Genomic DNA, 26,910 nt, shown 5'->3' with positions numbered 1-26,910 from the left:
GATTTATTAAGAACTATGACTCGACAGAATGAGTACAGGCTCTGTGAGGATGGGAGGATAGGAGGACAGGATAGGATGACTGTATATTCCCTCCCACTATTCAGAAATGAAGCCAAAATTTATTGGATACAACGCTGCCATCTTGTCCATTAGGAGTCTGTAAAAGCGAGAGATTGAGCTACGGTTGTGAGGTCCTGCTGACACATGCACTTCACCAATCGTGAGTCAGTTACAGCTAACCCCTAACCCTAACCCAAAACCTAACTTGCTTGAAAATTGAGGATCGAACATAAATCTGTGATAAGAATGACCTAAAATGACAAAAAACATAATTTAGAATAATACGGTTCAGTGTGTTAGATTTAGGTGAAAGGGATCTATTGGCAGAAATTGAATATAAAATAATCCTAGTAATGTTTTCACTAATGTGTAATCATCTCGATGTACTAATTGCTGTTTTTTTTTTTACCCTAGAATGGGCTCTTTATATTTGAATACTTTATATTTACACCAGGAGTGGGTCCTCTCTATGGAGGCTGCCATGCTTTTGAGTTTTTATCACAACTGAAGGCTAGCAGGTTCTCTTTCATGTTTGAAAGGGGAGGGGTATTCAGCTGCAACATGCAACTTCCCCACCAGATGTCACTAAATCTTACACACTGAACCTCTAAAGTGTCCTTTTGCTTTTTTGTGCAGTCCATGTCCCATCCATTAACATAGAGGAGGCAGGGTTTATGACTTGTGTTGCAGCCGGCCACCAGGGGTAAATTTAGACACTTTGGCCTCACTTTTGAGCAGCAGTCATGTCGTCCATCTTTACATACAGTCTATGAAAGGCACAGTGGTGCTTTAAGGTAAATACTAATGTCGCCTAAATGTTGAGATATTTCACTCAAAATCACAAATGTCAACCTCATAGTGGCATTAACAGAGAACAACAAAGTAACTGGGAGACATCAGCTGGGGACCGGAATATATAATACAATAAATAATTCAACGCCATCAATTCAATACTGGACGGAATAATCTCTGAGACTCAGTGAAAGGTATATTATAGTTGTGATATACTGAATGCTGTATATGTGTATACCATTCACATAAACAGCATTCTACACATGGGGAAAGAGCGTATAAAACTCCCAGTGCGCTCATATGACCTTTGATTGATGAAACTCTCTGAATCACTTCCCCTCTGCTTCCCTGTTTCTGTCAGTCAATTGTGTGTTCAGACATAGACACACACACACACACACACACACACACACACACACACACACACACACACACACACTCTCACACTGGGGTGACACATTGGTGTTGTCAGTTCAGCAGGGTGCTGACTAGCCCAGAGAAATACTACAGAGATACCAGACAGGGTCAAGGGTGATAGACCCTTCAGTGATGGAGATAATAAAAAATGATTTGCTTGTTTCATAGCCATTCATAAGTGAAGAAGACCAGTTTCTTATCCTATTTTAGATTTGACCGTTTTTCCACTGAATTTTGCAGTCATGGTATCTGTGTGCATGTGTTTTCAGATTATGAACCATGTGTACCACAAAAGGGAAAAGACTAGCTGTTACAAAGAGGAACACAGACGTGATGGAGGAGTCCATGTCAGTGGTAAGATCACGTTACTAAAGTGAGTTTTATGTCTTCAGCAAAATACACTTTGTCAAATGTAAAAGTACACATGATGCGAAACGCCTCTGTCAGGATTATATCATCATGTGTTATATTTTGTTATTATAAGTGATGCACTGACATGTGAGCATCCATCCATTATATGCAGCGCTTATCCTTTGAGGGTCATTGAGTGCTGGAGCCAATCCCAGGCAGGGTGCACACTGGACAGGTTGCCAGCGTATCACAAACAGCCATTCATGCTCACATTCACACCATCAGGCAATCAGGGGGTCTCGAATTAACCCAGGCTGAATGCCTTTGTCCTAATATCTAGAGCAGCAGATGTATGTTTGCAGAAAGGCCTGGCTGGTGAACCGGTTCGATCCCAATGCCAAAACACGGTTGGGTAGTATAATCTATAACTTGAATATTTTACATCTGAAATTTTTATCTCCACTGTAACAATAGCGAACAAATAAAAGCAGTGGAGTAGAAAGTGCCATTTCCCTCTGAGATGTAGTAGAATCACAAATAGTGGTCTACTGCCTTAATTTCCTTCACTGAATAACAAATATAATAATTTTTACAAAGTTTAACGAACAATTATAATTCAAACAGATATCTCTCTAATAAAAACAGACTTTCCTCAAGGTGAACTACACATGGTGGCTGTTGGCTGTGTCACTGCTGGGCCTTGGTATTGTGCATCCTGGCTCTCATGTGACATCTCAATTAAATATATTACACTTCCTATGTTAAATATATACATTGATTCATAGCAAAAAATGTATATAATGCAATTATTGCACATATGGAGTGCCAATAGTTTTTTACAAGCCCACTCTCCCCTGAGCAACACCATGGCAATAAGGTCTTAATTATAGCCTCATACCAATTCAGGGCGGATGACTGTCTCCATGCCAACAAATCACCGAAATAAACCCTTTCATTTTAAAGGGAGAACATAAAGAATAAAACACTTAAACAGTAATAAAATGTAATATGAAGGAAGACATTAAAAGTGAGGGGGCTGGACTGAAGAGCACAATGAGTAACAAAGCAAAGGGTGTGAACCACCAGGAGACCCCTGCCCCCAGGATGTCAGGCTGCACTGCTGCTCGTAGAGAAATGAATAATTGAGCAATGTCACCATGTCCTTGACTTTGACAAAGACCTAAATGTTATAATGGCAAATTATCAAAATCTGTTGTGAAGCCAATGTGATAGGATTTCCCTGAGCTTGTCTATTTTGAAGCACAGGAGGCGAGATATTGACTTCAGGCTGGAGTAAAAGAGAGAGGAAATAAAAGCATCGATTACTTTCTCAAAATCGGTAACTGTTCAAAATGATTTTAGCAACTGTTCTAAGGAGAAGGAAGAGTGATTGTACTACCCTGCAAATTTGGTTGTCAAATGATGAGTCAGATTACGATGTACAACCAAGATTTGAGGAGATTCTGACGATATTAGATATAGACAATCTAGCCAGGATGGGAGAAAAATGGTTGGATGGATGGATGTTATAAACAATGTAAGAGAATACAGAGAATTCTGACAGAGGAGGAAAAAAGCTGCAAGGTTATTACATATTTAAAGGACAAACAGACACATAAACAATCATGTGAAAGATATATGTAGTATATAGATGGGTTGAAAATTTATATTTGGATATTGAAAAAGGTTTTGTTTCTGCACTGAATAGATCGCTTTGGTTTACAGTCACAGTCAGAGCACCGCTTCTTTGTTGTTTGTGACCTGAGGCATCACAGGATTTGATCCCATAAGGGTTTAAGAGTTTTGAATTATTAAAATCCATCCATGTTCCTTTTTGAACGGCCTGTCTACAAACTGTCACATACTGAGATATGTGCAAAAAAAGTCCTGGCAGTCCTTTCAATCAATCCTCTTGCCCAAAAACAACACACAAACAGTCACCCACACACATACACGTCCATCTCACCCATGTCTGTGTCTCGGAGACATTTGGTTGCAGCCTGTTGTATTTTTAATGTCTTGTGTCTTTCCCAGCAGTGAATGATGAATGTTTGATACGTGCCCCTATGGCCGTAGGAGAATATGACCAATCCCAGCCCACCAGGCCACAAAGGCCCTGAAATATTCACATTGAGGAGCTGCTGAGTGGACTCCTGTTCCTGATGGCCTGGGTTTTGAAGTCAGTAACGCACCTGCAGTGAGTGCATCACATCGGGGAACACCAGCACGATGATCTGTGTGTGTGTGTGTGTGTGTGTGTGTGTGTGTGTGTGTGTGTGCGCACAGATACACATTTTGTATCTGTGCATCCTCTCAGATCTGTGATGTTTGTTCTTGGCTGCAGCTCTGAAGTCTGTCTGTTCTCACACAGGCCAAAATCTCAGCTGCTAAATTATTCTCCTGGGAAAACTGGGCATCTTTAATGTTCCTATCATAACACAGGATGGCTCACAATTCACTGCCAGCTATACTTAACATCTACATTCTCTATACGCACTGTTTCCTCTCTGGTAAAATATGACAGTCTGTGATGCTGTGATCTCCATTTCTTTCATTTGCTATTCATTTGTAGTTGCCCAAATTTAACCCCCACTCTGATCAGATCTTTCTTTCATATGGAGGCTTTGCACAATCAAAGAGATTTTTATTTTCTAATAAATCTCTCAAAACTCCCCGTTCGACTGTGAGGAACCAGTCAGATCAAAGATGAACGCTGTGATCAGACCTTCATGTTTACGTTTACATCTGAAGAGTACGGGTCAGGTTAGAAACCAAACACTTTGTGTGTAAACAGGTAAATTGATAAAGCAGAAACATTGTGTGTGGACAATGCTTGTATATATCAACTGCGTGAGCTTGTGATACTTGACAGAGGCTCCACGACTTCAAGAAAACTCAATGGCTGAATGCACAGGAGTTAATAAAGTTTAGGCCCCAAAAATACAAAGTTACATTAAAAAAGAAAAAGACAGAATGTTTGATTGTTTGAATTCAAATAAGTGGGTTAACTTTGTCGTGGTTACATAAATAAAGATGTAGTTATGGTTGTGAAATGTCATGGAGGAAAGAAACATGAATGACGGTTTAAAATGGGACATACTTACTACAGCCACTAGAGGTCATCTGACTATTTAGCTATTCAGTTTGTTATAAACTGCTACCTGTGTTGTCTCCATAGACTCTATATAAAGATGGCCGAATTGTCTTCACTTCCTCCCACTATCCAGAAATGAAAACATCAAAGTATCCCTGATACAAATGCTAGAGTCTGTGCAGTAGAAATCAAGGGATGGAGCCACAGGGGCGGGGTCCTGTCAGTACACATGCTCGACCAATCACGAGTCAGTCTAAGAACTAAACCTAAAATGACTAAAACCATCATTTAGATATTTGATGTGTACTTTGACTTTTGAGTTTGGCCCATGGCACATTCAGGAGGTGGGATTTATGAATTATACTGCAGCCAGCCACCAGGTGGCGATTGAGACGTGTTGGCTTCACTTTTTTGGAACAGTCATGTCCTCCATCTTTATTTACAGTCTTTAGTGGCCTCATTCATAAAAGGGGGACAGTCTCTACTCGCTGTAATAAATCTGAACAGCTACTGAATGTAAATGTCAAAGCAGATTTTCCCTTTAATAACAGATGTATAATTTCAAAGTCCAAATGTTGCATGCAAAGTTAATCTATGGAAGTCTGCTCCTCAACAGCTTTAATCCTCTTAAACCCTGACAGAGAAAAGAGAAATGTGAGTTCTGGGGTTCAAATCCAGTTCGGAAAGCTTTTCAGGGGCATGTTTGATTTAACAATGGACCCGTTGACACCCTCAACAGAAAATGATCTAGAAGACAACCTTCAAATTAAACCCATTAAACCTACATTGTTATTCTATTTGCATTTGTAGCAACCTGATGAATATGTTCAGCACCGAGCATCTAATCTCAGTGACTTCCGGAGGCGTCTGATTCGTTGCGGATGACATCAGCTGCGGAGTGAGTTTGCGAAAAAAAAAAAAAGCCGGCGCCCTCTTCTCTCCCCGGTTACCGAAGATGACACAATGTCTGCTGGTATAAAAAGCTAGTGCCACTCCTACCAGGTCTCCACTTGTATGTCTGGAGAGAGCTCCCCGGCGCTCTGCTGAGAATAAAGGGAGGAGGCTGCTGCTGCTGCTGCTGGGATCCTGCCTGTGCGCATCTGGAGACAGACACATAGAGAGAAGGAGAAGAGGAGAGAGGAGAGGATGGCCACGCTGGTTCAACCCGCAGAAATGGAGACCTTAGGCGGTCAGAGCAACACCGGGACGTCCCCGACATCCGCCGGCTCCTCGCCGCACTTCAACGACGGCAAATTCTACCTGCTGGTGGTGATCGGGGAGATCGTAGGGGAGGATCACCTCAAGTGTGCCATTGCGGACATAGAGAAAGGTGAGATGGGGCTGTGGGAGGTGGGTGTAGGCCGCCGAGAGCCGAACTTAACACCTTCATAGCAAGTTGAACAAAGATGTTTATCTTGGTAGTTCATGGTGAAGCTTTAGAACCCATGTAGGCTGTGGATGCACCTCGAGCTGAACTTTACGCACGATATTTTTAAGCAGATTACGCATATTAATATATCAGAAGCTCCGGTATGTATTGGGTAAATATAACTATTAGAGATGTAGACCATAACAGGACTGCTGAGCAGCCCCTCCCAGTATCATCCCCATCAGCTGTTGCCCAACAGTCACACTCGCCACATCTTTCCGCCCACAGGTCCCTTCCCATCCCCGCCACCCACCCACTTTGTTTATGAGCGGTTTATCTCATTCTGATTGTTTTATATTTACATATAAATACCACTTTGGGCCCAATTGTTGTCATCAACACACGTGGGCCAGCTCCTATGAATAACCTGACAGCAGTGATTCAGCATTTAACCATGGGCTATGCGTCATTTACGCATCGTCTCGTATTTCTCTGGTGGCGTTTTTCCCCCGCAGCATCTCTGCCACGCAGCCTTTAACCGGGTGCGTCCGGCTTTTGTTTCTGTGGAGCGAGGAATCCCGCACGTCGATTCCCTGTCAGGGAAAGACAATGAGGTTATAGGTCCGTGATGTCGTGGAAGACATTTTGTTTCTCCCGACTCAAGCGGGTTCAATCCGCTCTGTGTTTTGAGACTGTAAACATTATGAATAGTCATAAATAAAGTCCCCGTCAATCTTGTGGGAAGATGTCTCCATCATCATCATCATCAACATCATCATCATCCTGCATCCAGCTCTCATCCCCACACCGGCTGGTGGGCGTGGCTCTGTCCGCACTGCGGTCCCTACGGAAAGCCACAAGGACCGATCTTCAAAGTACAGTGCAGCTGCTGAATAGAGGCCTGCCTCCCAGGCCTGCATGGTGCACTGTGTGTGTGTGTGTGTGTGTGTGTGTGTGTGTGTGTGTGTGTGTGTGTGTGTGTGTGTGTGTGTGTGTGTGTGTGTGTGTGTGTGTGTGTGTGTGTGTGTGTGTGTGTGTGTGTGTGTGTGTGTGTGTGTGTGTGTGTGTGTGTGTGTGTGTGTGTGTAGAGAGGGAGAGGTAGAAAGGAGAGAATGGCGCAGTTACATTGTTTATAATACAGGAAGAAGGAGAGCGTGTATACAGGGGAATGTCTTTTCTTTCAGTTTTCTGCCCTAATGAAAAAAACCGAACAGAAAATGTGACATTTAAAGGTTTTAAAAGTTTCTATACAGAGATTTGAAAAAGATACATTCTGTTTACATTGTTTACTTTTGTGTATCACTTCATTAAAGAATAACCAACCATTGAGTCTTTAACCTGTTGGAGCCACAGTTTCATTTAGTAGCTGGTCTGGTGCTTTTAATTGTATCTATGACGCTGCACAACAGATGTAGGTTAAAACTTTTCTGTAATTAGATGCTATTTTGTTCATAATTTAGCTTCTCATCCACATTGACTTGAAAGTTGAGGATAAATGTTTATCCTTTAAAATAAAGTTAAAAAGTTGTATTTTGTTTTTCAATTTCCATCATCAAATCTTTTTTGTCCTGTTTTGAATTTGAATTATTCATGTAACATTACTGTTGTTCGTTCAGTCGATAATTGATTGGAGACAAAAATAGCTACATTTTATCATCTTCACCACTGTTCATCGATCATTATTGCATTAGAGTGAAATGAAATGTGCGGTTTCGAACCCTTTATTCTTAGTTTTAAGTACCTTTCATCAGAAACTCTGCTGAGGCCTTCATTAGACCTCCATGCTGCATCACAGTGGATGAGAGGATGATGCCACCATGACTCAGCTCAGTGGAGTGGCCCATGGCAAAACCCAAAAAGGGCCATAGATTTCCTATTACAGATGCCTGATAACAACCAAGTAACAAATCGATACATGTTCGCGCAGAGATTTATTCCATGAGCTGGAGATAAAGGATCAGTGAACGTGATGTGGGGGTGAGACCTTCTCACCTTTGGTAAAAATCAACTCCCAAGTTCTCTGCCGTGTCTTAACTCTGTTTATGTGTTCATTTTCAGTGGAACCAACACACTTTTATACACTGGTGTCTTTCCTTTTTCTTGCTCTTTCTTATTAACTTAACTTATCTTGCAGGGATCCGCTCATGGGACACCAACCTCATCGACTGCAACCTGGACCAGGAGCTCAAGCTGTTTGTCTCCAGACACTCGGCTCGTTTCTCCGCAGACGTCAGAGGTAAACTGGAAATAGGATAATGATTAAGGCCTTGATGGTTCTTATTGCTTTGGTTCCATCAAATAACACCTGAGATAAACAGATTTACTGAAGTAGAGTAAAACTGCAACACTGTAAAGATATGTCAAGTATTCCAAATTTTAAGAATAAGCATTAATAGCCAAATGTCCTGAAATAATTAAAAGGCATATAGACATTTTGGTTTATAACTGAATCTTGAAAACATAATTTTGTAGTGCAGCCTGAAGATTTTCACCATTTTTATAAAAATTTGGAAAGGTTAGTGTTTTATCTAAACGAGTCTAAATTATATTTGAATATCGTAAAATTAGTTGAACTATTCCTTCTGTCTTGTTCACTGTTGATACCAAAGTACGTTTTAAATGTCATCTTATAAAGATTTAAAGGGAGTCATGATTGTCTGTAAAAGAAAAAGTATATATTTTATATGAAACATAACCTGTAAAATATAAATGTAACTACTGTCAGGAAAGTGTAGTTGAGTATAAAGCGCAGTATTTATCTCTGAAGTGCAGTGGAGCAGCACTTTCAGGTAACCTAACACTGTCATATCTCGTCAGCTATAACTCCCCTGCAGTAAGCAGTGGGGGTTTACTGCCTCTATCCCTGGATTCATCCTCTCAGCATTTTGTCGCTTTTATCACTGTATCGTACGCAAGGTAAGGGAGTGGCCCTGTAAAGATGGAGCAGGGCCAGTGTGTCAGGACGTGCAGGACACGTGGTGTGTCAGTGTGGCCTTGACGGTCAGCAGCAGACAAAGCCTCTGCTTGGCTCGGCTCCATATTGGATGCGAGCAGCAGGGCCGGTCACACTGAGGCAAGAATCCATCTTGAACAACTGCTACTGTCGACTGAATCAGCAGGTTTATTTAAATACCTGTATCACACCTCAGACGTGCAAGTGGAATACTCCTCAGTGGACTCCCTCTAAAACACTGCCTTTTTTTGACAATGGCATTCAAAGAGACTCCAAATCCCCTCTCCCTTTCTTGTTTGTGCCATTTTCCCACCCCCTCTCTCTCTCTCTCTCTCTCTCTCTCTCTCTCTCTCTCTCTCTCTCTCTCTCTCTCTCTCTCTCGTCCTTCCTCCTGTGTGCTGTTGCCTTGCAACACAGTGTGAGATGCACAGTTGATTTGGGAGTAATTAGCAGTGTCGGCTCCCCCGTGGCAAGTGTGTGTTGGTGAAAATAAAGAAGGGAGGGGAACAGAGGGAGTGAGGGGAGCAGAGAGCGTGATGTGGGGAATGACTGGAGAAAAAGAAGGAGGATGGTGGGAAAGGCAAACAAGGGAGTGAGCAAGGGAGGATGATGAGGAGGCGTAGATAAGCATAGAGATAGAAATACAGTTTATACAGCAGAGACTTTAAGAGTTAATGCTGAATAACACTCTTTCATTTTCTAATATTCGTTTGCCCTTGGGTTTTTCCAAGCCTCAAGGGGATGATTTTGATGTCTGTTGAAGTTTTAATAAATGAACTGCGTTATGAAGAGCTCCCTAGAATACTACAGTGTTTGCTTTGACAGTGGCAGAGCTTTTATGTTCTCAAAGGACCTTCATCCTGCACTGAGTCACGATTTTTACTTGGCACTGAAAATCCGAAAAATGCTAAATTACCCTGATATCACAGTGTCGATCATTTTGTGTAATGGAGAAACAGCAGAAATGCAGAAATACAGATGTTAAAAATGCACAAATGATACTTTGTGGTAATGTCCACTTGACAAAAAAGAATCTGCCCTCGTTTTCAAAATTAACGAGAACTCAAAATAACACTAAGTCCTGAGGTGCCTGTGCAAAGCAGACAAACTAATAACAATACCATATATATTACTTCAAGACAGAAGTATCTAAAAATGTGTCAAATAAAACTGGATCAAACAACCGAGGCGGGGCGTGTTGTGCTTTAACGCTCTTGGCTAAACGAGAGCGTCTCTTGGGATGTTAAGGAAGGCTGTCTCGTTAATTCTGGTGAAAAAAAGATTTATGCTAAGCTAATCCAATCAGCTGCTTAATGTATCCTTCCATTTACCCTCTAACTCTTGCAACAACAACAAAAAACGCCCATCTCCTAAAATGGGAAACTATTCTTTTAAATCTGGGAATTTTTGCACAAAACATCAATCACGCTGTAACAAACAAACCAGCAGGTGGTACTGGAGGAGGACGAATGCAATTATCTGTCTGCTGGTGGATGACTCGCCATCCATCACATTATGTTAGCGCACAGGAAGTCTGGACCCAACAGGGCGGAGGAGGAGGAGGAGGAGGAGGAGGAGGAGGGGGAAAAAGGGGCAGGACAGGAGACCCCCACGAGTCCCTGATAGACGTTTGATGAATCGGATTATGTATGGATTTCCCAGCACTCCACCACGCTGAAGCTTTAAAGGCGACTGGAGAGTTGAAAGGCTGCCAGACCGCAAATCTAGACCCTCGCTTATGAGATTGCTGAAGACCACACTGCAGTTTGTGATCAATTCACTGTGTTGACTCAAAAAGGAAGAAAGGAAAGTAAACTAGGGCACTTTTGCTGTGGAAAATGAAAAAGCTTTTATTAGAGTGACTAATGCATGGCAAAGATAGACGGAAAAGCACCTATATGCATTGCGGCACGCTGGCCTTCTCACCGCAAGTGAACAATGAACAAATTATCTATAGGCCTGGGGGATTTCAATAATTGACATCATAGCTTTTTATCACAATAGTCAGAGCAGGTCCCTCAAATGAGAGAAAAACAATCCCAATTGGACTGCAGAGAAAAAATACTTTGAAAGATCCAGTAAAATCTGTACAGACGTATACAAATCCTAACAAATCAAGATATAGGGATGGAGAATAATAATTTTGTCAGTTAAACCCGAGAATACACCTTGGCCGTAAATTGGAAAATCTAAAAGGTTTCTCGTTCCATGAGGTGTTTGATCTCACATCTCTGTGGACTTAGGACGACCTCAACAGCCATAACCTTCAAAGATTCTTTTACACGTATATATTTCTAAACAGAGATAAAGACCTTGAGGCATGAAAGGATAACCTGTATAAAAACTGGATAGATGGATCAAGATGTCGATTAAATAATCGATCCTGACTGTAAATCAGCAGATTTGATTGATTAGTCATAATTTAGTCAAGCTGGTCGGGAAACAGACTATAGGAAGACATTGTTGTTTAGAGATCATTGTCTTTGTTGGATCATGTTCAGTCATTCGGATTGACAGTGTAACGACTCTAAATCCCAGTGTTATTGATAGGCATCAATACTAGGACACACGTGACTGGTCTGTGGGTGAATAGGCTTAATGCAGTCGCAGTGTCATTCAGTGCATACACCAAAGATGTTGTGTGTTCTAATTCCCTTGTTATTCCAGTGGTGTGGGGACATGTGACATTGAGAACTGGGCTCAGGGCGGCCCCCCATCTTTGCTGCTGAAAGTCACCAGGGTCAATTATTGTGTTGTGATGGAAAATGAGATGACTGGAAAGTGAACGGTGCTGACACTTACAGGCGGAAACCACCTCAGCTGATTCAATTCTAATCTATACATGCAAGGTTTTTCCTTCCTTTTGGTTTCAGCGGTGCAAAAAGGAAGGCGGCACTGAAAGTAGTTGTTCCACTGATCTATTTTTGGTGCGGTGCCATCCACATTGATGTTCCCCTGTCTGGTTCAGTCTGTGGCAGGGAGGCAGGCTATCCCAGTCTTGCACTCTATTCAGCCAGAAGGAGAATGCTCGGTGATGCATGCCGCATTACCGACGCCCTCCCACTGAGACAGAGCTGCACTAAGGATTTTTATATCGATCGAGGGAATTGTCAGGGTCAAGCAAGCACCAGTGCATCTGTCATTTTTTTAAATGTTTTTATTTTGACAAGTTGGATTGAACACGCAGTGATTGCTGGTTGATGGTGGTGGTGATGGTGGTTTCCTTGTGCTCCACCAGTCCGTAAAGTGTAGGGACTGCCGTAAAGACGACAGTTTAATCACACAAAAGGCCAGTGTGAGCAGGGGCGTTACCCACAGGGAGAAACAAAGAACATTACATTAGCAGTTTCACATGTGACTCGTGTACAAGCAGGATGAACAACAGACGTTCAGATTCAGCTTCGTGGGCCAAGTACATGTACACAAACAAGGTATTTGGCTCCAGTTTTACATTGCTCTCAGTGTACTGCACCACTAGGAGAATATGCAGTGTATTGGAAACACTGATGACCAACACATAACAGCATACACCATGACAGTATATATACAAGTCAACTGGTTCCATATGTTGCATGTAAACAATGCAAGTAAAAAATATAATATATACTGTATAAATATGTGGACAGGGGATGGAAATTTACATTGTATGCTACATCATCATTGCAGGATTTCTATTAACAATATGTACAGCGAGCAGGATATGTTCATGATTGACTCATTTCACAGACTGAAAACTGTTTCACTTGTTCTTCTCAGAGCTCCGGTTATGTGTCAAACTTCTGCTTTTGGGTTTAAAGCTCAGTAAAACTGGTTTCTACCAGAATCAACTGTAGTTTTAATCATTCTGGTATAAGACCAACATAGCTCTCTACATCGTAAAGCTAATAAAAGGCTCACGCAAAGGGAATAAGCCTGAGGACCTATTAAAGATATATTAAAAATCTGATCATGTAATGACATTTAGTTCTTACAGCTTCTCTAGTACATTGGTAATTAAATCACAGACACGATGTTCCCTTCCTGAAATAAAAAAGAGATGTACAAAATCTAAATCAATCAACGCAAAAGTGCAGTTCACCGTTATTATCTATTTTTTCTGTTAAACAGAATGGCAATGTCCTTTCAGTCTGGAGCCAGCTCATACAGACAGTGATTTTGTATTCCACAAATTGACCGGATGAAGGCTCCAGAAGAAACATTCATGAGCGATTTCAATTCATCCTGAGTGGAACAAAAATGTCTGAATCAGTGCTTTCAGTGCAGATCAGGATGTCTCAACAAAAAACTAAAATGTCATCTTGAATGTGGCAAGAAACGTCATTAGGATTCATCGCCTGGGAATCAAGAATGTGAGATTTCATGGCCATCCATTCAAGGGAGAGACATCACCATCCATAGCCAAAGTAAACATCTTGAAAACAAGAAAACATCATCATTACTTGTAGCTCAAATGTGTTTATTTAAAAGGAAAACAAATACATTCAAATAGCTTTTAAACATAATTATTTATATTTCTTTACAGTATGTATATTATATATATTATAACTAATAGCAGGAAATAACAAAAAGATATCAGCCACCACTGTTTTACCTCAGATATCTGCTGCATTAGCATGTGATACCTTCACTTTTTAATCAAGTTAGAGTCAGTGGTATGTTTGTGATATGTGAATTTTCATGTTACTGGCATTAATTAAACAGATTAAATAATGACATTCACGTGAAAAGGGAAAATAAGATAATGTGAGATTGTGCTACAAGTGCATAGAAAAGAGTAAAACAAAGAAAACATCAAAACATCAAAACATTCAAAGAAAGTGATGCCTCTTTTGCCATTTAAGTATCTGTCCTGATATTGAATTCATGGGAAAGCTCAAAATTCAAGTCATATTAAGAATATTTTTTCCCTCCAGACAACTGACTATAAAACGAATGGAGTGCGATACTGGAGCTGCTACAGGGTTGACCAACACCTGAGAAATAATTGAACCCAGAGTCATTATTTCTACTTTCACCGTCACACACTGCACAGAAGAAACCAGACTATTAACAGTGAATGCAGGAGTTTTTCCATATGGAGTGACAGCCCTTTGGGAGGAGGCAGAGGGTTAATGGCTCTGTGCTCTATGATGAGAATCTGCTATATGAAATATGTATGGAGGAGTCGGCTCTGCAGTCAGATAACTGCTGCAGTATCACGTCTCCAGGGACGAGGCACGCTCGGTCTTCACTCGTATATTCCTCTGAATTTAAAGCTGTTATTGCAACACCTCAGTGAACCTCACAGGGAACATATTCTTGTTTCTCTAAATCTTCGGGGTTGCAGGATTTCTTTTTGCTGTTACCAGGGGAACTTGCAGAATAATAAAATAAAACTAAATGTCTTTTGTCAGTTGCCTCGAGGGAATTCATTTGTTTATTTGAAAAGAAATGAAATGACAAGAAGAAGAAAAAAGGACAGATAGTGTCGCTGAGTGAGTAAAGCCTGATGTGTAGAATGCATGATGTTGCTAAAGATGTGAATGTATAGTCAGGTGGACCAGAGGGTCACACAGAGAGACACTGTGGGATCAAAGTCATTATCACGATCAATCAATTGATCGATCAAGATCGATCCAAAACCCAGGATGATTGATTGCTCTGTCGTATCAGGGGCAAATATAGAGAATCCTCATTATATAAAGACCAAACAATTATATGTTCTGTATTGTTTATCATCAAAGTTCAACTAGAGAAGTCAAGTTGAGGTGTAATGACTTGTTTATTAATTGATTTGTTAATTGTAAGAAAATTAAGTTGCAATAATAAAAAAAAAACTACATTCAAGAATTGTCCTCCTTCCAGAACTTGAAATATGAATTGTTAATGGTTTCTTACGTATATCTTCAGCCTTAGGGTTGTTGGTCGGACATTTTTACTCTTTGTAACATTATATAGACCAATAATAAAATAATAAAATGAATTAATGTATCTTAATCTTATCTTAATCTTAATAGTTTGATGATTAATCATGATTACTGATTATACTAGTGGAGCATTTAGCCGCTGAAGAGCCTGATATTTCGCGCAGGAGTTGGTGGAGACCAAAGCAGAACCAAAATGAAAGTGAATATTGGACTTAGATTTTTGTGGTGGACGGAAACATGACTCAGCTGAATATAATATCACTTCATATCTGCTGGATGTGTAAATATGAAACAAATTCACAACAAGTGACAAGAATGAATGTCAACGTTGTGTACAGAGCTGCCCCCATGTGGCCAAAAGGTCAATTACCGCTGCTTCAAGTTAAGTTGTTTCACAATTTTCCTGGAAATATATTTGATGTGTTGATGAAAAAGGGTTACCAAAGAATAATTAATATGATGAAAAATAATGCTTTTGTTTGACCACAGTCCAATAAACCATATTATTGTCACTCAAAATAAAGCACTATTAAGTTTGCAGAGGATGTTTTACAACAACGGATGATGGAGGAGGAATTATATCCTTCTGATGCTGAGCAGTGGGATTCAGGATATATGTCGTACTTCCATCTCCAGAGATTTCATCCATCTTAGTGATGAAGAGCTCTGTTCTGCAGAGACTATTAACATTTACACAGCCATATTGGATCTGTCAGACCGTCTGTGTTTGATGAATTAGTTGATGAATTAGTTGAGCCCTGCCCCTCATATGAACCCCAGGAGACGATATTTCTAATAAAGGACATAAGATCGTCCTTCCTGAGGAGACTCAGACTCTACTCTTCTACATCTGTAGAAGTAAATTTGATCCACTGCATCATGATTTTAGAGAGATTTTGAAAATGTTTCTGTTAGTTATGATTATTTTTATTTTTTATTATTTCCTTCCTATTTCTGAAAAAACCTTAGAAAACAGAGAATACTCTCTCTAATGCTTCTCTGGTCCTAAGATGATATTTTAAATGTCTCTTTTTGTAAAAAAGATATTTCCAATTAAATATCCCATAAAACTAAGTAAAACAGCAAATTTTCATAACTGAGAAGCTGGGAGTTTTGTAAGAAAAATAACATTTGTGAATTATGAGAAATGTTGCTGATTAATTTTATTAATTTATTATTGTTTTTAACTTGACAGAGGGATCTTGGCATTTGTAGAAGACACAATCGACATGATAACATGATAACGTTAAAAATCCAATTTCTTGGTATGATCAAATTATGTGATTACGATTTTTTTGTATTAACATTTGCAACTATTTTCTATTGTGTTGCAGGCCAGAGAATTCTTCACCATAAAAGTAATGTCCTGGAAACAGTGGTACTCATCAACCCGTCAGACGAAGCAGTCAGTACTGAGGTAAAATGAGCTATAACTGTTATTGACAATCTATCATATTGTTATATCCTTTTCCTTATTTATCTCAAACATCATATTTGATCTTCTATCCTCCTGTCAAAGAGGGATGATGCAAAAAATCGATACAAAAATATCCCATTTATAAAACAAATACAGCTCGACAAGGATGATTATTATTCACCCATGTTGGGCCAATTATCCACTCTGATAATATCAACTGCTGTTTGTTGCTGTTAATTGGAGAAAAGGAGCAATTAGAAGCTCAGGGGACGACACTAATATCTCATTTACATCTAGAATAACAAGCGCAGCACTTTACCTTTTTTCTTATGCTAACATTTTTAATGGGAAAGACGAAACAGAGCGGGGGGGAGTACAGATGGCGCAAGATTTTCTCCCGTGTCACTGCTCCTTTTCAGCGCTGCCTCGACCTCCAGCCACGTTTTCTAGTCAAACTGTGCATTGATAATATCTCAGGGCACAGCAGGATGGAACTGGCCTGCTGCCCAGAACAGCTGATGGTGCAGGAGATGAAAAAAGAAAGCCCAACAGAAAAGAGAGGCAGAGAGAGATGGAGGGATGAAAGGGAACTTAGCAGAGTGGGCAGCAAGAAAACAGATCAGTTAATTAGCTAATGGATTTGGATAATGTGAAACTGGAGATATTTCAAATACAATAGATTCGCTGAGCTGATTGCTGCAGCAGTAAGCAGTGTTCTTCTCTTTATAAAGCTTTTGCAATGAATAAGTAATACACTTTATTTATTAAAGGGTCATAAATGCTTTCCTCATCACTTCTTTCAGTTCTTTTCCCCTCTGCTTTCAGCGCAATCATAGAAAACCATGTAACCTACTTTCCTCTTTTTCCTCCCAGGTTCGTCTGATGATCTCAGACACTTCCAGACACAAGCTGCTGGTTCTCTCAGGCCAATGCCTTGAAAAGACAGGAGAGCTGATTCTTCAGTCTGGATCTTTCTCTTTCTCCAATTTCATTGACATATTCACCGACCAAGAGGTGAGCAAATATAAGCACAATATGAATTATAACATTCTAATATCATTTTAATTAAATGTTTGTGTTTATATATATATATATATATATATATATATATATAGGCCAGGTTTCAGTGTTTATTCGAGTTCTTCATCATCATTATGTAATAGACTTACTGTATTGTACTGACACAGACTGCATTGTACAGCATTATTCTTTTAATTTGTCTGATTCCAGTATGTCAATATTTAAAAGTCAATTCATTTTTCTCATGTCTAGATTGGTGAATTGCTCAGCACCATTCACCCGGCGAACAAAGCTGTCCTTACACTCTTCTGCCCCGAACAAGGCGACTGGAAAAACTCCAACTTGGACAAACACAACCTGCAGGATTTCATTAACATGAAACTAAACTCCACTCTCATACTCCCTGAAATGGAGGGCCTCTCAGAATTCACCGAGTATTTGTCCGAGTCAGTAGAGATCCCGTCTCCGTTCGACATGTTAGAACCACCGACCTCTGGTGGATTCCTCAAACTCTCCAAACCGTGCTGTTACATTTTCCCCGGCGGTCGCGGTGACTCGGCTCTCTTTGCTGTAAATGGCTTCAACATGCTCATTAATGGCGGCTCGGACAGGAAGTCGTGCTTCTGGAAACTGGTGAGACATCTGGACCGGGTGGACTCCATCCTCCTCACCCACATCGGTGACGACAACCTGCCCGGCATCAACAGTATGCTGCAGAGGAAAATTGTAGAGGCCGAGGAGGAACAGTCGCAGGGTTCCACAGCTACCAGTGACTGGGTGAAGAACATGATTTCCCCAGATATCGGCGTTGTGTTTGTGAATCTCCCTGAGAACCTGGATAACCCTGCACCTAATTACAGAATGCGGAGGAACGTTGAGGAGGCAGCGTCGACCCAACAGTTCCTCACCAAGCTAAATTTGAGGATAGAGCCTTTGCAAAGTCCTGTCGGAAACACAATAGAACCAATCATACTGTTTCAGAAAATGGGTGTCGGGAAGCTTGAGATGTATGTGCTTAATCCTTCGAAGAATAGCAAGGAGATGCAGCACTTTATGAAGCAGTGGACAGGTAGTGAAAAAGACACAGCTTCTATTTTACTGCCAAACGGAAAAGAATCTCAGTTCCCTGTCAATAATTTGACGTCTATCTCTTCGCTCATTGTGTGGCACCCTGCTAATCCCTCAGATAAGGTTGTGCGTGTTCTCTTTCCGGGAAATACCACCCAGCACCACGTCTTTGAAGGTTTAGAGAAGCTAAAGCACTTGGAGTTCTTGAAGCAGCCAGTTGTCACTCAAAAAGCAATGTCTTCTAATATGCCTTCAACGCCGACGCTAAAGCAAGCAAAGATGAAATACAGAACAGACAGCAAAGAGAGCCTGAAGTCTACCCCAAAGCCATCACCAAGCAGGAGCATCCGAAAGGATTCAAAGGAGGAAACACCAGAGAAAGCAAAGACAGATGCAGAATCCACTCATGAAAAAACACAAAAGACAGAGAAAAAAGAAAAGGTCCCCCTGAAAAAGGAAAAAGCAAAGGCACCTGAGAAAGAATCAAAAGCAAAGATAGAGCAATCAGCACAGAATGAAACTCCTGAAAAGAAGAAGCCTGAAATAAAGCCCAAGGCTGAAAAGGAAAAGACCATTAAGAAGGAGGCCAAAATTTCAGTGGAAAAGAAAAAGGAGGTCAAGAAAGAAGTGGCAAAGAAAGATGATATTCACAAACAAGAAAGTAAAAAAGAAGAAAAAGTGAAGAAAGAGGACGCAAAGAAAGTTCTAAAAAAAGACTTCAGAAAAGAATCACCTATGAAGGAGAAGAAGGAAGAAAAGAAAGAGCTAAAGAAAGATGTCAAAAGGCCCTCAAAAGACATAAAAAAGCCTGAAGAAAGGATTGCAGCACCTAAACCAAAGCCCCTGAAAAAAGACGATGCCTCAAACAAATTTGCAGGGACACCGTCAAAGTCAAAAGAGAAAGGGAAGCCTAAGGTTTCAAAGAAAGAGACAAAGGTTGGTAGTGGCAAACTTGCAGCCAGCGCTGCTGCTGCTGCTGTTCCTGCTGTTGCTGCTGTTGCTGCTGTTGCTGCTGTTGCTGCTGTTGCTGTTGCAGATGATCCTGAAGCAGAAAGATCTCTGATGTCCACACCAGAGGACCTTACCAAGGACTTTGAGGAGCTCCAAACTGAAGAGTTGACAACAGACGATGCAACGGTGCAACAAAATCAGAAAGAAGAGGCTGTGATGATCCACCATGAAGAAATAATACAGACCAAAGACTCACCTGAGGCCTTGGAGTCTTTGGACGAGGGTATAACCACAACAGAGGCTGAGGGAGACAGTGGAGTGACCCCAGAGGAACAAGTTCTCAAGGTAAAACTCAACGAAAGTCCAATTGAGAAGTTTGAAGATGAGGGCACTGTGATGGAGGAGACGTCTGAAGGAGGAGATTATGAAGAGAAGGGAGAGACAGAGGAAGTTCATGAACCCCAGAGAATGGAAATGGATAAAGATAAACTTACTCCCAGTGAAGAGGAACACAGAGACAGACCCGATGAAGTCAAACCAGGGGACGGTGTTCAAGACAATGATGGTGTGATGAATAAAAATATAGAGGATTCACTCATGAGTGAAAGACAAACAGAGAAACCGAATCTGTTTGAATCAGCCTTACCCAAAGTGTCCTCGCCTGTTTCTCCAGCCGCATCAATCCATGATGAAATACCTCCAGTTGGCTTCGAGAGCTCAACGGCCTCAGACGATGAGAACCAAGATGAAGCCCCCGATTACACCGTCACTCAGTCCACCATCAAGATCTCCAGTGTGCCTACTACCATGGATGAAATGTTGACTCCTAGGGACATTATGAGCAACGAAACCGCCAATAAAGAGGCTGAATCTCCTCCACAGGATAGCGACAGGTTTGTGACTTCCGTAACTGGACAGTATGATAGGAAGAATATTTCTCCACTCCAGGATATGCCAGGATCAGATCGCTCTCATAGTGATGCCACAGAAGGCCAGGACTACAACCACTCTGCTTCCACGATATCTCCACCTTCACCACTAGAGGAGGATAAATTCTGCAAGGGCTTTGCCTCAGCAGGGAAAGATGAGCGGTATGACACAGTTCAAGAGTCATTTGAGAAGCATGATGCAGATCTAACAGGACTCAGTTCAACCTCCACAACAACACCTCTTGTTCGCTCTCCCTCAGTCGACCGCAAGGATACATTGGATTCCCTGTCACTTTTTGCTGCTCCAATCGAATTGTCCAGCACACTGACAGGGTGCACCCGAGCAACAGCAGAATCTGTCAGCCCAGATGACAAGACACTGGAAGGAGCTAACTCGCCTCAGTCCTCTGGTCACACTCCTTACTATCAGTCACCAGTAGATGAAAAAGCAGCAGGTGTACCACCTGTCTCAGAAGACAAAGCACAGGGTCCAATAATTGTGGAGCTCACAAGTGATAAAGAAGATTCCTCCAACAGAGCTACCCCAGAGCCTTATGAGCCAGAACAAGAAATGTGCTCTCCTGTAGAGAGGGTGGCGTCATCTCCAAAAAGCCAATCTCCAACTGAACCCGATTCCCCAACAAAGAAGGAAACATCACCATCTGATTTAGACCATAAGAAGATTGGAGAAAACAGCTATTCAATCTTGACCTCGGCACCGGTGACCAAACATGACCAAACTGATCCCGATTCCCCAACAAAGAAGGAAACATCACCATCTGATTTAGACCATAAGAAGATTGGAGAAAACAGCTATTCAATCTTGACCTCGGCACCGGTGACCAAACATGACCAAACTGAACCCGATTCCCCAACAAAGAAGGAAACATCACCATCTGATTTAGACCATAAGAAGATTGGAGAAAACAGCTATTCAATCTTGACCTCGGCACCGGTGACCAAACATGATTTAGACACCAATCCATTTACCGCGGCCAAAGAAGAGAGCAAAATGTCTATTTCAGAGGGCACCACATCAGACAAATCAGGATCCCCTATGGAAGAAGTGGTAGCAGAAGACTTGTTCTCACATTTAGCTTCAGCATCCACTGCCTCGCTGGCCACCAGCTCCTTTCCAGAGCCGACCACCGACTCTCCTTCCCTTCATGCTGAGGTAGGCTCTCCTCATTCTACAGAAGTGGATGACTCACTGTCTGTCTCTGTGGTTCAGACACCAACCCCCTTCCATGAGGCTGAGGGGTCTCCATCCAAGGAACATAGCCCCAGGCCCATGTCAATCTCCCCAGACATCTCACCGAAGTCAAAAAGCAGAACACAAAATCAGGATATGAAATCCCCAGAGCACTCTACCATGTCCATAGAGTTTGGCCAGGAATCCCCTGACCACTCCTTAGCCCTGGACTTTAGCAAGCAATCCCCAGAGCACCCATCTCTGGGCAGCAGCACACGTGCTACAGAGAATGGCCCAACTGAGGTTGACTACAGCCCCTCAGAGGGCACAGATGTGAGACCACCTGGAGAACCTGGCTCCCCAGTGGAGCAGCCTTTACTTTTTGAAGACGTTGATGTCCGTGCCACTTCTGCAACCCCATCAGATGGATCTCAGTCCACACCCTCTGTTGCAACCCCATGTCAAATGGCTGAGATACGACATACCATGGCTGAGCAGACAGACAGGTCTCCACTCACCCCCAAGGCATCCTCTCTCACCCAGTCTCCCCATTCCACTGAGCCGTCCCCAGTACTAGGAGGTCCCCCTGCTAAGGACAGCACCAGCCCAATTTCACCATCTGTGGAGAGCATTTCTATTAGATCTGACACACAGCAGAAATACGACAAGTCACCCTCACCTCCCAAAGCTGGTTCTCCATCTTCATCATTTTCCCTCCCAAAAGAGGAGACACCTTCCCCAGCAAAGGAGACAAATCCCTTTAAATGTGATGATTCCATACACGAGGCAAAATCCCCTGTTGGCCCCAAAGTTCCTACCCCATCATACCTACCACTCTCCTCCGATCTGTATGATTATAACTCAGCCTGTGGGTCAAGGGACCCCAACACCACAAAGAGAAGCCCCTCCGCTCCATCTAAGACAGATGTTGACCTCTGCCTAGTCACTTCATGTGAATACCGTCACCCCAAGACAGAACTATCCCCATCTTTTATCAACCCTAACCCTGTGGAGTACTTCATTAATGAAGAGAACGTCTCAGATGAGGAGAAGCCTTTGGCCAAGTCAGGAGAAGGGCCCCCACCTCCAGGGGATAAGCTTCCCACCAAGCAATGTGAGGAGACCCCACCAACATCCATCAGTGAATCTGCCCCCTCCCAGACAGATTCAGATGTTCCACCAGGGACAGAGGAGTGCCCCTCTATTACAGCAGATGCTAACATTGACTCTGAAGATGATTCTGAGACATTGCCTACTGACAGAACCCTGACCTACAGACATCCCGATCCTCCTCCAGTGGCTTTCAGGGACTCCGCTCCATCCTCGGGCCAACATGATGTCTGTATGGTGGACCCAGAAGCCCTCAAGGCTGAAGAAAATCTCCACAATGCTAACACAGAGGGAGGCGAAAAAGCCAAGAAGAAAAAACTCACAAAAAAGTCTTCATCACCAGCCAGGAAGACTACTCTGACAAAAATCAAGGACACCAAGACTGCCTCTCCAAAGAAGTGTGTCGGAGAGGGAAAAGATGCCAAAAATGCAACAAACACCTCTGCGTCCAGAGGTGTGAAAAGTGCCACGTCAGGTAAATACAATTTACCCATCGTCATCATATATCACTTTGCTACTTTTTAATTTTTTCTAAGAACTTACCTATCTGAGAAATGTTTTGTTTTTGCCCCTTTCAGGTGCTGGCAGTGGAAAGGCATCAGGTGCGGCATCTCAGCCAAGCTGTCCTCCAATGTTCATGGATTTGGTTTACATACCCAATCACTGCAATGCCAAGAATGTGGATGCTGAGTTCTTTAAGCGGGTGCGCTCCTCTTACTATGTGGTCAGTGGCAATGATCAGACTGCTCAGGAGCCCAGTAGGGCTGTCCTTGATGCTCTGCTGGAAGGAAAGGCCCAATGGGGAAACAGTATGCAGGTAGGCTTTCAAGTATTGATATGACAATTAAATAGTGTACACAGAGATCCGAATGCATCTTTGACCATCTGGGTTATTTGTTTTTTGCAGACAAACATAAAAAAAACGTTTATGTTATTCAGTCAAATCAATCAATCAGCTAATGAAAAGTCATGCAAATTTATTAAATTCAAAATGCTATTGCCATGTGATGTGATTTAACCCTCCATTGCATTTTACTTAACCCTGCTAAAAAAGTTATTACTTAAAATTGCTTAAATAATGGACATTTTAAAAGGGGATAGTGGGTCAGACACTCTGCAATAGTCGGTTCACATTATGTGGCATAACCTGATACAACGGACGTAGAGGAAGATGCACATGCAGAGATCATTTTTGTTTAATGCTTGAGCTCAGAAACCTCCCTCCTCTCCTAATGTCAGGTCACCCTAATTCCAACCCACGACACTGATGTGATGAGGGAGTGGTACCAGGAGACCCACGACAAGCAGCAGGAGCTGAACATCATGGTCCTGGCCAGCAGCAGCACCGTTGTCATGCAGGATGAGTCCTTCCCGGCTTGTAAGATAGAGATGTAAGACCTGCTCTGCACAAGATCTGTGGAGCAGGAGACCAAGTGATAATGAGAAATCTATGTAGCATAAAAACCCAAGCAGACACTTAACATACAGCATATGCTAGAATGATACTTCTTGTGCCCTAAATCATTGAACCTTAAATATCTGAACTGAGGATAACCTAATAGAAATTAACGTTGAGGGGCTCGATGCAAAGTACAATGATTTCACGATAAAGTAATAGACCCTTGACATCCTTAAGGTGTTATCTGAGTTTTAGGTATGAATGAATTTTACTTGAAGGGAACAAGAAATAAAAAGCAGCCTATAGCCATGATTGTCCAATTATGCTAAGAGCTCAAGTATAATGTTGTTGTTTATGTCCCGAGTTCCTTCTAAATCCCCAGATCAAAATATAGGAGAACAAGTGAGATCACAACATCCCTGCATATGGTGCATTCTTAAGTAATGGCTGTTATCCACACCAAAGGATGAAACAGTATGTTTTCTGTTATTGCCTTAGGAAGTTCCAATGAATGTACAAGAACTGGTGCAAGTAGCAGAAGAGTAGGGAAACTCTACACACTGGAGGTAACTCTCATTAAAAGGACTGTTAAATGATAGTTGAATGATGGAAAATATGAATTAGGGGTGAATAGCATGAATATGTCTTTTTGGTCTGCTTTCTGTTTCTGCTAATGAATATTTATTTATTATTTCTAATTAAATTTATTGTGATTGTCTAGATTTTACAGTGTGCAGCAGAACGTTGCTTCAGAAATCTCTCCCCTTGCCTTTGACACATCTGTAAAATAATTTTCATGCAGTTTAGAGGACTGTCGTTCATTTCAGATCGCCTGTTTTATTTGCATATTTGAATATTTTATTTCCTTCACTTGTTTTTGTATGTAATCATTTAGCTATGGGGGAGCAAGCCTTTCCCCAATGTATAGCTGGTGAGGCAGGATATTTTCCTAAACCTTAAAATGTCTTGTTTTTCTAAAGCATTGTACTATAATTATAAATAGCTTTGAAGCCGACGGGATGGTTGAAAGACGTGCATGAGTTATGATGTGTTAGGGTTTTTCTCTTCTTCTTTTAATTGGGATTTTTCTCTAACTTGCATTAAGAACAACAGGGCTACATGATTTAGTTATTTATTTTGCAAGTTGTGCCATGACATTGTATAGAACAGGAAGTAAAGCGGTTGCCTGTGGCATTGTATCACAATCAAAGATTGATTTCCAGGTTAACGGGAGCATTTATGGAGTTTCTCCTCTGGAACTGGAATGAGGCAAAGCTTTTGAGAGGGGCAGCACACAGAGATGAGAGTGAGTGACTTGTGTGTTTCAGATGAAAGTATGTACAACACAAAAAAAACTAGACACTTTAAACACAAACGTGACACAAACTAACTGTAACAGAGGCCAGAGATCAACCATGACCGGCCAACTTCTGTAGAAATATACAACAAATCGACGCACATACAGGCTTTGGTACTTCGGGTTATTAAATCAACCAATCACCAAACTCACCAGATATTTCTGAAATGATGTCAGGTGTTCATTAAACCACTACGGACGACTTCTCCTGCAGGGGAACCTCAGAACAACACTACAGTAATAGCTGTCAAACCTACAAAACTCCGGACTGACATTTCTCTTGAACTGACATTTCTCCTTTTCTCCGTCTCCTTTCTCTACACTCCTTCTCTCCGTCTATTTATCTCTGCCTTTTTCTCCTTATCTTTCTCTCGGGAGAACTTTACTAATGTCTGTCTGCAGCTGTGTGGTATATTTGTCTTGTGGTCATGCATCCTCTCCCACCCTTTTCCCCCCAAAAAACTCATATAACCCCCCAATAGCAATTAGTTTCAAGTGAGTATTCCTTAGTGCTTTCTAATATTTGTGTGCAATATTCCCTCGATGGCGAATCTGATGTAAGAGGAGCTACTGCTGAAGAACAAACACTCAAAAACAACCACAATAAAATCTGACGTGAACAAGAAGGATGTGTCTGTCTTCTCTAAACAATTCATACAGCTCAGTTGTGTTATTGTGTACTATATTATGGTAGTATAACAGTAAGGTAGTGTGTTCTCATTATAGGTGAAAGTGCTTCTACACATTGCTTTTTATTGCTTGTAAACGTAATGGAGCAACAGAGAGATATAACTGAGCTTGTCATCTGGCTACAAATACTTTATAGACTCAATATTTGACTTTTTATCTCATCTGTTTGTTGGTATTTTAAGCCTATGTTTATTTTGTATCCTCGTTAAAAACTCAATCCATTTACAATATTGTAGTGACTGGTATTGTAGTGAAATATTGTATGACCTATGGGTGCTAATTAGATAGACATCCCAAACTGGCAACAAACAAATTCCTCTATGAAAATGATAATGAAAGAGAACATAACTGTAGCTCTAATGTGATATGCTCACAGATGATTGGCTGTTAGTGTCATCGTGGCCCAGGAGGGAAGTCATTCTTTTTGGTCTCCTTGGTTACAAGTGTCCCCGAGAGCCAGACAGGACAGATGGGGGGGATGTATGTTTGCATGGAGAGATGTGTGTGGTGTGGACAGAGGCAATGACAAGAGCAGACTAATCAAACTACCATGGAGTGTACTTAAGCCTAATTTCCTGATTAAATCCTGTAGGTAATTTGCCCTGACTCATCCCATCAATAAAACAGTAGGGTGTGGTCACAGCTTGGCATCTGTGGAACGACTCAATAATAAAAAAAAGTATTATCATAGTGCCTAACATGCATATCCTTTGTAGTGCAGATACAGCACCTGCAGTGGAAGAACATGTAATAGCTGCAGTCAGCAGGAGCATGGAGTGAAGCAGCAGTGCTGAGCCTCCCCTTCTACTGCATCAGGGGAAAAAAACAACCTCTT

At 41.6% G+C, this 26,910-nt stretch overlaps 1 protein-coding gene across 3 annotated transcripts; it reads left to right on the top strand.

Moving 5' to 3' along the window:
• The first annotated feature begins 5,655 nt into the window (after positions 1–5,655).
• Positions 5,656–26,011, top strand: map1b (microtubule-associated protein 1B). Of its 3 annotated transcripts, none has more exons than XM_047344582.1 (8): positions 5,656–6,044; positions 8,218–8,319; positions 16,277–16,359; positions 17,233–17,373; positions 17,632–21,175; positions 21,293–23,104; positions 23,208–23,446; positions 23,869–26,011. In XM_047344582.1, exons 1-8 carry the CDS (start codon positions 5,861–5,863, stop codon positions 24,022–24,024), a joined length of 6,261 nt encoding a protein of 2,086 aa, XP_047200538.1. In that variant the 5' UTR covers positions 5,656–5,860; the 3' UTR covers positions 24,025–26,011. The 3 variants fall into 3 exon arrangements, with proteins under 3 accessions (XP_047200538.1, XP_047200537.1, XP_034997512.2); XM_047344581.1 differs by having other exon boundaries at positions 5,657–6,044; positions 17,632–21,009; positions 21,127–23,104; XM_035141621.2 differs by having other exon boundaries at positions 5,657–6,044; positions 17,632–23,104.
• The last annotated feature ends 899 nt before the right edge of the window (positions 26,012–26,910 follow it).

Source organism: Hippoglossus stenolepis, chromosome 18, assembly GCF_022539355.2.
Source record: "Hippoglossus stenolepis isolate QCI-W04-F060 chromosome 18, HSTE1.2, whole genome shotgun sequence".
In the NCBI taxonomy this organism is placed as follows: domain Eukaryota; kingdom Metazoa; phylum Chordata; class Actinopteri; order Pleuronectiformes; family Pleuronectidae; genus Hippoglossus; species Hippoglossus stenolepis.
Note: the sequence above shows the minus strand (reverse complement) of the source record. Positions and strands in the feature narration are given on the sequence as shown.

Excerpts from the sequence above, each read along its gene's own strand:
- map1b (XM_035141621.2), top strand. The coding sequence starts at position 5,861 with ATGGCCACGCTGGTTCAACCCGCAGAAATGGAGACCTTAGGCGGTCAG. Across the intron at positions 6,045-8,217 it reads CATTGCGGACATAGAGAAAG|GGATCCGCTCATGGGACACC; the intron begins GTGAGATGGGGC and ends CTTATCTTGCAG. Across the intron at positions 23,105-23,207 it reads TGTGAAAAGTGCCACGTCAG|GTGCTGGCAGTGGAAAGGCA; the intron begins GTAAATACAATT and ends TGCCCCTTTCAG.